The 9166-nt window shown below is 45.3% G+C and overlaps 1 protein-coding gene across 1 annotated transcript; it reads left to right on the top strand.

Annotated features, from left to right (window-relative positions):
- The first annotated feature begins 3038 nt into the window (after nucleotides 1-3038).
- LOC148351117 (cadherin-1-like) lies at nucleotides 3039-5108 on the top strand. Its single transcript, XM_088355983.1, has one exon. The coding sequence runs from the start codon at nucleotides 3054-3056 to the stop codon at nucleotides 5091-5093; it is 2040 nt and encodes a 679-aa protein (XP_088212109.1). The 5' UTR covers nucleotides 3039-3053; the 3' UTR covers nucleotides 5094-5108.
- The last annotated feature ends 4058 nt before the right edge of the window (nucleotides 5109-9166 follow it).

Here is a 9166-nt window from a genome sequence, read left to right as displayed (position 1 = left end):
TCTCCCACCCTAACACTGAACACTGGCTCCCCCCAAGGTTGTGCACTGAGCCCCCTGCTTTTCACCCTCTACAGCTCCGACTGCTCACCGACCCACCCCACAAACACTATTATTAAGTTTGCTGACGATACCACCTTGATCGGCCTCATCTCTGAAGGGGACGAGGCGGCATACAGGGATGAGGTTGAGTCACTTTCAACGTGGTGCTCGGAAAACCACCTCATATTGAACACAACAAAAACAAAAGAACTGATTCTGGATTTCAGAAGGAATGGCAGGAATCCAGCACCACTCATCATAAAAGGAGACTGCGTAGAGAGAGTCCACTCGTTCAAATTTCTGGGCGTGCACATCTCCGACGACCTCTCCTGGTCTGCAAACACCAGAGCGGTGGTAGGGAAGGCCCAGCAGCGACTGCACTTCCTGAGATTGCTCAGGAAAAATAACCTAAAACAGCAGCTGCAGGTGTCTTTCTACAAAGCCACAGTGGAGAGCATCCTAACATACTGCATCACGGTGTGGTATGCGGGGTGCACAGCAGCAGACAGGAAAAAGCTCCAGAGGATCATAAAAACAGCCCAGAGAATCGTCGGCTGCTCTCTGCCCAGTCTGGAGGACATTGCCTGCTCTCGCTACCTCAGCAGAGCAGAAAACATCGTCAAGGACTTTTCTCACCCCGGCCACCATCTCTTCGACCTGCTGCCTTCCGGCAAGCGCTACAGGTCACACAAAGCAAAAACGAACAGACTCAGAGACAGTTTCTTCCCCACAGCCATTACCACCCTAAACAGACACCGCACAAACAACTGAAAACTGTTGCAAAAAAAAAAAAAAATACCTCACACGTATGTAAAATGGTACTCACGTACATGCTGTCTGCACTATGTTTGTTCACTGCTCAACAGACACCGCACAAAAACTGAAAACTCGTGCCAACACTACCTCATACGAATATAATGTTACTCAAGTCTTGTTCTTGCACATGTCGACTGCACTACGTTTAATGCTCAAATTGCACAATGTCTGACCATTTCCTTTTTTTGCACTATGATGTCTATGCTTGCACCAATGTATATGCGGACTATTTTTGCACCATGATGACTTTGCACCAAATGCAATATTGCACAACCGTTACGATACAACGTTATCACGACAACCCTGTATGTAACATCCCACATGCTGACATTGCTGTGTAAATACCATGTAAATTATAACTATAGCCTTATTCCCCTTGTTTTATAACATTATCTTCTCTGTTCCTTTATCTTCTTGCTCATACCCTCACTATGTGTAAAACTGGAGTGTCATGCCCAATTTCGTTGTCACAATATGTTAGCCCATTTGTAACAATGACAATAAAGGTATATTCTATTCTATTCCATAAATGCAGACCATTTACCATTTATTTCTCTCTTTCCCCCCTCTCTCATTCTTTCTCTCATTCCCCCCATTCACTATCTGTATCTATTTATTTTTTCTCTTTTTCTCTTTTTTTCTTTCCCTCCCTTCATTTCTCTTTTTTATCTATTTATTTTATCTCTCTATTTTTTTCCCGTTTTCTCTTTTTTTCCCTTCCTCTCTTTATCTCTTTCTTTTAATCTTTTTCTCACTCTATTATAGTTGTTTGTCACTTTGTCAATGACCTTTCTATCTCATCTTTTTTCTTCCTCACCCTCTATCTTGCTTTCTCCCCTTTTTTTATTTCTTTCTCTATTTTACGCTCTTTATTTAACTTTCTCTCTATTTCTAACAGTTCCTCTTTTTCTCCCTTTCTATCTCTCCGTTCCTCACTTTTTTGATGCCTATTTCTTTCTTTCTTTTTCTGCCTCTTTATTTCTCTCTCTCTCTCTCTCTCTCTCTCTCTCTCTCTCTCTCTCTCTCTCTCTCTCTCTCTCTCTCTCTCTCTCTCTCTCTCTCTCTCTCATCTACTAGTTTAGCATGTGGTCCCCTGCTAAAATGAGTTTGACACCCCTAATCTAAAGTGTCAATTTACCACATTTAATTTTATTTTTGCCATATTTCATCTTAACGCAAACAGAATTATTCATTCTCACCCCTCGAGCAGTCACACCAAGAGTATAAAGTAGAAAAGGTACATAAATCGTGCAATGGAGCCCAAAATAAGGTGCCAAATATGTCATTAAAAAAGTGACCAACTCGTTCCTACTCGCTAACATGTGTAGGCGCAGAATGTGAGGCACAGTCGGATGATGTGATGTAAGTGTAGCGACGGGAGTCAAAAGAGTGCGCGTGGGAAGTGTGAGAGGGAGTTTAAACGTTGGGCTGTGTTCAAAAAGCGGGTGCAGACTGTGTCGCTCTCAAAGAAGCCCTATGTGGCACACTACACAGGTGGCAGCGCTGGTTATTGTTTAGGACACCCCCTGACGCCCTCTCATTTTAGAAATTTACCAGGCACACAAGTTGGCTGGGCTAACTGACTAGCTGTAGGGTAGTGGAGTGGCATGTTAAACACGGCTTTATGGACTATACGGGCTCAGAAATGGACAAAGGCTTATGGGGGAGCTGCTTCTTGGACAGGAAGTAAAAGTGATGTACCACAAGACCCCTGACGCTATTTCACGGGGACAGTGAAAAGCCTTTTGTCACGTGGGTGAAGCAATTTTAGGCGGACGTTCGTACGCAATCGAGGAGCGCAAGTTACCGCGCGGCCTTAATGAGCCTTCTCCAGAAGCGACTGGATAATGCGGCCTTTTTTGCAATGGGACATTTTGTCGCTGGACGTCCAGGGGGATTATGTCCACATGAAGAAAAGATTGAAGGAGGCTTTCGGTCAAAAGCATTCCATGGTATACTTTCAAACGTACAACAATTCACAGCAAAGCAAGCCAGGTGAGAGTTTGGACGTGGATGCCGCTGATCTCACCCGACTCGTGATTGAAGCATTCCATGACTGCGACAGGGTGGCCAGGAACGACGACACTTTTGGACGCTTTCTTGCTGGTCTTGACGAAGCTCTCCATGCTAAACCCCACAAGCAAGGAGCCAAGAGAGTGAAAGAGGCCTTGATCATCGCAGGGCGTTGAGAAAAGGCCATGAAGGCACATCCTGTTGGCCTCTTCACCATGGACAGAGACACCGGTAATCTTTATCTGACACAACCACTGGACAGAGAAAAGCAGCCCAAGTACAAATTTCAAGCGTATGCGGTGGCTGATGGAGGCGGAAAAGCTGAGGAACCCATGGAAATTATCGTCAATGTCATTGACCAGAATGACAATAAACCTAAGTTTGACAAGGACACTTTCTATGGCGAAGTGGCTGAGGCATCACCCAAAGGCTTTGAAGTCATAAAAGTGAACGCTACAGATGCCGATCAGGAAAACACAGACAACTCTGATATCCGTTACCGTATTGTGAGCCAAGATCCAGAGTTCCCTGCAACAAATCTTTTTACCATCAATCCAGTCAATGGATACATCCGAATCAATGCCGGCGGCTTAGATCGAGAGAAATTTCCCAGGTACACTTTGGTAGTGGAAGCAGCTGACATGCTTGGTAACGGTTTGACCGGGCAGGCCAAAGTCGTTCTCACTGTGACAGACAGCAACGACAATGCTCCTGAGTTCACCCAAAAATCGTATGACGTAAGCGTGGAAGAAAATCGAGTCGACATCATAGTAACGAAATTGACTGTAACGGATGGTGACGAGCCACACTCCCCAGCCTGGAATGCAAAGTTCACGATTGTCGGTGATCCTGGAAAACTGTTCTCCGTGCAAACTGGAAGCAATAAGAACGAAGGAATCATCACGACTGCCAAGGCTCTGGATTTTGAGAAGACGGGCAAGCACACTTTGTTGGTTACGGTGGAGAACGAAGTTCCTTTCGCCAAACCATTGCCAACCGCCACGGCCACAGTGACCGTAAATGTAATCGATGTGAACGAAGCCCCGATATTCGATCTAGCTGAGAAACTCGTGTCCAAAAGGGAAGACCTTGCTGTGGATTCCGATGTGGTGCAATACATTGCTTCCGATCCCGACATTGCACGTAAACAGAAAGTCATGTACAAGATTGTCAGCGACCCAGCCGGCTGGTTGAATGTGGTCACGGAGACGGGCATCATCACAGTTAAAAGTCCAATGGACAGAGAGTCTATATTTGTCAAGGACGATAAATACACAGCACTAATTGGTGCATATGACAATGATGAAGTCCCAGCCACTGGAACAGGGACCCTGGTGATCCTCCTTGAAGATGTTAATGACAATGCACCCACCATTGCAGAACGTTCATTTATGGTGTGCAACAAGAAACCTGTGCCTCAGTTGCTGTCGGTAACAGACAAAGATGGACCGGGCTTTGCGGCTCCTTACGCAGTTGCGTTGGAGGGCACGTCCAAGAACAACTGGACTGCTGGAATGAACGACTCCAAAACTGGCATCATCTTGAACCTGGCAACCGAGCTGGAGAGTGGAGATTACACGGTGGTGCTTCGAGTGGCCGACAACCAGGGATTGGAGCAGGACAGCACAGTTCACGCCAAAGTGTGCGACTGCACCGGCGAAGACGTCATGTGCAAAGGACGCGTGGCGGGCGGCACCGACCTGCCAGTCATTCTCGGGATCCTGGGAGGAATCCTCTTGCTTCTCCTACTGCTGCTACTTCTGCTGCTGTTCGCAAGACGAAGAAGAGGAGAGAAAAAAGAGCCTCTGCTGCAGGAAGACGATGTGCGCGATAACATCTATTACTATGATGAAGAGGGAGGTGGAGAGGATGATCAGGACTACGATCTCGGTGTTCTCCACCAAGGCTTGGACAACCGCCCTGAGGTCTTCAGGAACGACGTGAAGCCCATCTTCTTGACGGCCCCTCAGTACCGACCGCGTCCTGCCAACCCAGAAGAAATTGGCAACTTCATCGATGACAACCTGAAGGCAGCTGATAATGACCCGACAGCGCCCCCCTACGACTCCCTGCTGGTGTTTGACTACGAGGGAGGCGGCTCGGACGCAGGAAGTCTCTCTACCCTGAACTCTGACAGTAGCGGGGACCAGGACTACGATCATTGCTCTCTGCACTATTGTAATTACAGCGTTATTGTTACAGTGTTAATGTTACTGTGTACCTGACTTGTTAACCTGACTGCCCATTTTGCACATCTGGTTAGCTACTCTTCTTGCACTATCGGCACTATGGTAAAATACTATACGTAGCCAAAATACAATACAACATTATTTATATCTGTACATTCAAGGAAACTGTGGGGGTCAGATGCATCGACATTTCGTTCTGTATACACGTGTACTAGAATGACAATAAAGTAGATCTGAATCTGAATCTGAGATCTGAATCTTCAACTTGGCTCCCCCTGTCCAACCCCCAGTGGTTGCCTCCTTGAAATCACCAGCTGACGTTGCACCGGACTGTATTTTAATTCACCCAACAAGCTATCTTAAGCATTAGAGAGGCTCGCCTAAGGATGGATGACTTGCAAATGGAGGTCAGGGACTTACAGTCTTAACCCCGCAAGGAGGACTATGGGAGCTGCCCGGGTTATCGAGTGGCAGGAGTTTGTGTGTTGCTCACGTCGTCGCGACTACGAGATCGATTCAGATTCCTATTATAGCAGAATTCTGGACTGAGATTTTTTATCTCGAACAGTTGAAAAGTTTCAGGTAAGTATCTCGGACGATTGGCGTAAGGTAAGCACAATTGTTTTACAGTCGCACTGCTGCCGATCGCTGGTGAAGGGCAACTCTTCCCACGGCTGCTAAGACGCTGTTCGGCTTCCGACTGCTCACAAGTGAGTATGGGTTGTTGTGAAGGTTGCTCCCGTTTCCGTAGGCAAGTAGCCCTTCTAGAGGGACGTGTCCGTGAGCTAGAGCAGTTTAAAAGGAAAATATTAGGTGCCGCGGACACCACTGCTAGCGTGGGTTGTAGCGAACCTGCTAGTCCAGTTAGCACTAGCCATACACGTCATGCTAATCGCGGTGAGCCAATTCAGACACATAATAAGTTCAGCCCCCTAGCTACTCCCACTCCACCCCGGTCTACTGGCTCCCGCACCCTAGTTATAGGTGACTCCATCACCCGTAACATAAAGCTTTGCACCCCAGCCACGGTTATGTGTATTTCTGGGGCCAGAGCACCCGACATCGAGGCTAATTTGAGGGAGCTGACATGCAAATCTAGACACCAGGACAAGGCTAACTACACTGATATGGTCATTCATGTCGGCTCTAATGATACTAAAATGAGGAAATCTGAGATTACAAAGAAAAATATTGCTACGACCTGTAATCTCGCAGGCAAGATGAGTCGGCATCGAGTAATTGTCTCTGGCCCCTTGCCTGCGAGAGGCAATGATGAGAGGTTTAGCAGACGAGTTCGCTGAACCAGGGGTCGGGAACCTATGGCTCGGGAGCCATATATGGCCCTTTTGATGACGACATCTGGCTCTCTGAAAATTTCTGAACGAAACAAATCAATCAATAATTTTACTAATAATGTTACTTTAGCAAAATAAATAATAATAATAAAGTCAGAAAAAAACCATGTCAAAAAAAAAAAAAAAATACAAACATTTTAATTTATATATATTTTCACCTGCAACTTTTCGTTCAGGCACGCAGCTAAGAGCCAATCTGTTCTCTGGTGAGCGGGAGGGTCCGCTACCCGGAAAGTCTAATTTTAATGGATAATTTACAACACTCTGCACAAGTCATTTTGAAGCAAAGAAGTAATATTTACTCGTTTTTGGTTAGCTTTTTTATGCAGAGTGAACCCTTCTAATCAAGAAGATGACGAAAAGGAAAAAAGATGAAGATTACCGTACGTTTCAGCAGGAATGGACAGAGCAATTTGCCTTTATTGAGAGAGCAGGTTGTGTAGTGTGTCTTATATGCAATGATAAAATTTCCTAGATGAAACTCAAATATAAAGAGACACTTCGACACACGCCATGCCACATTTTCAGCGAAATATCCAGTGGGAGACAACAGAAAGAAGGCCTGTCAAGAACTACTTTCCACAGTCCAGGCTAGTCAGCAGCAGCTCCGTGTATGGGCCAAACAAGGTGATTTTAACTCTGCTAGCTTTGCTGGTTCTTTAGCAATTGTGAGGAGCGGGAAGCCGTTTACAGATGGCGATTATGCCAAATCATTCATGCTTGATGTGGCCAACGAGCTTTTTGACAACGTTAAGGATAAAGATAAAATAATCAAACGGATAAAAGATATGCCTCTTTCAGCAAGAACTGTGCACGATCGTGCCATCATGATGTCGAATCAAGTGGAGAAAAAACAAGTGAATGACATAAATGCAGCGGCGTTTTTTTCCCTCGCTTTGGATGAATCAACATATGTCAGTCATTTATCCCAGTTCAGTATTATTGCACGCTATGTTGACGGTGACTCGCTGCATGAGGAAAGTCTTGCCGTTTTGCCACTAAAAGGGACAACGAGAGGAGAGGATTTATTCAAGTCTTTCATGGAGTTTGCAAATGAAAAGAATCTACCAATGGATAAACTCATTTCTGTGTGTACCAATGGTGCTCCGTGCATGGTGGGGAAAAACAGAGGATTTGTAGCGCTGCTTCGTGAGCAGGAGAACAGACCCATCCTCAGCTTCCACTGTATTCTACATCAGGAGGCACTTTGTGCGCAAATGTGTGACAGGCAGCTTGATGACGTGATGTCACTGGTCATTCGGGTGGTCAACTTTATTGTTGCCCGAGCTTTAAACGATCGCCAGTTTAAAGCACTGTTGGATGAAGTGGAGAATAATTATCCCGGTCTTGTTTTGCACAGTAATGTGCGTTGGCTGTCAAGAGGGAAGGTGCTTAGCCGTTTTGCAGGTTGCCTGAGCGAAATACGGACTTTTCTTCAAATGAAAGGCATTGAGTATCCCCAGCTAGCGGACACTGAGTGGCTCCTCAAGTTTTATTATCTTGTGGACATGACTGGACAATGCAAGGCATTGGAAATACAGTCTTATCCCTTCAACAGGCAGTCTTTGCATTTCAAAACAAGCTGGAATTCTTTACTGCGGATATTGAGACTGGTCGTTTACTACACTTTGAAAAACTGAAAGTATTTTAAGATGAGTGCACAGCAAGTGACTCCCCTGAACATTTTGATCTCCATCAGCTCGCAGTTTTCACATCTTCTCTCCTGACGTCATTCAAAGCACACTTTGGGGACTTTCGTGAGCACACTAGTCTTTTTCAATTCATCACTCATCCGCACGAGTGTGATTCGGACAAAGTAAACCTGAGTTTCATCCCCAATGTCTCTGTCAGAGATTTTGAAGTAGAAGTTGCTGACCTGAAGGCCACAGACATGTGGGTTAATAAGTTCAAGTCACTGAATGAAGATTTGGAAAGCCTTGCACGAGAACAAGCAGAGCTGGCAGGCAAACACAAATGGACAGACATGGACAGACTTCAGCGCGCAGACCAGCTGATTGTCAAAACCTGGAACGCGCTTCCCGTCACGTACAAAACACTGCAGCGTGTGAGTCTTGCTGTATTGACCATGTTTGGATCTACGTATGCATGCGAACAGTCGTTCTCACACCTAAAACACATCAAAACCAACCTGCGATCACGTTTAAAAGATGGAAGCCTAAACGCCTGCATGAAGCTGAACCTCAACACCTATCAACCGGACTACAAAGCCATCAGCAAAACCATGCAACACCAAAAGTCGCATTAATAGTAAGTCAGAAGTACTTTTCTTATTAATAAATACCTTTAATTTTAATTTGAACAACATGTTATTACAGAGTCTTATTATAATATATATATTGTTGGTCTTCTTCGATTTAGATAAGAAATTGCTGACCTGAGGGCCTCAGACAGCGGTGAACAAGCAAAGCGGGCAAGTAAACATGGACAGATATGAATAAAACCTCAGCCTGCAGACCACTTGATTGTTATAATTATAAATAATTGTTAGTTTTTGTTATTGACTTTCCTCTTCCATTTAGCTGTTTTTGGTATTCAAATATACATATGGCTCTCCTAGGATTAGATTTTAAAATTTGGGTTTTTTCGGCTCTTTCAGCAAAAAAGGTTCCCGGCCCCTGCGCTAAACCAATGGCTGGCAAGTTTCTGTAGTCAGCAGGGATTTAGGTATGTGAATAAGTGGCCTGCTTTCTGGGGCTGACCTTTTGAGAGACGGCCTTCACCCTAACTGGTAAG

The sequence above is a fragment of the Urocampus carinirostris genome, chromosome 16, assembly GCF_059441175.1.
Source record: "Urocampus carinirostris isolate Australia breed hairy pipefish chromosome 16, RoL_Ucar_1.0, whole genome shotgun sequence".
Classification (NCBI taxonomy): Eukaryota; Metazoa; Chordata; class Actinopteri; order Syngnathiformes; family Syngnathidae; genus Urocampus; species Urocampus carinirostris.
Note: the sequence above shows the minus strand (reverse complement) of the source record. Positions and strands in the feature narration are given on the sequence as shown.

Bases quoted from the DNA above. Each gene is read 5' to 3' on its own strand.
- LOC148351117 (XM_088355983.1), top strand. From the start codon at position 3,054: ATGAAGGCACATCCTGTTGGCCTCTTCACCATGGACAGAGACACCGGT.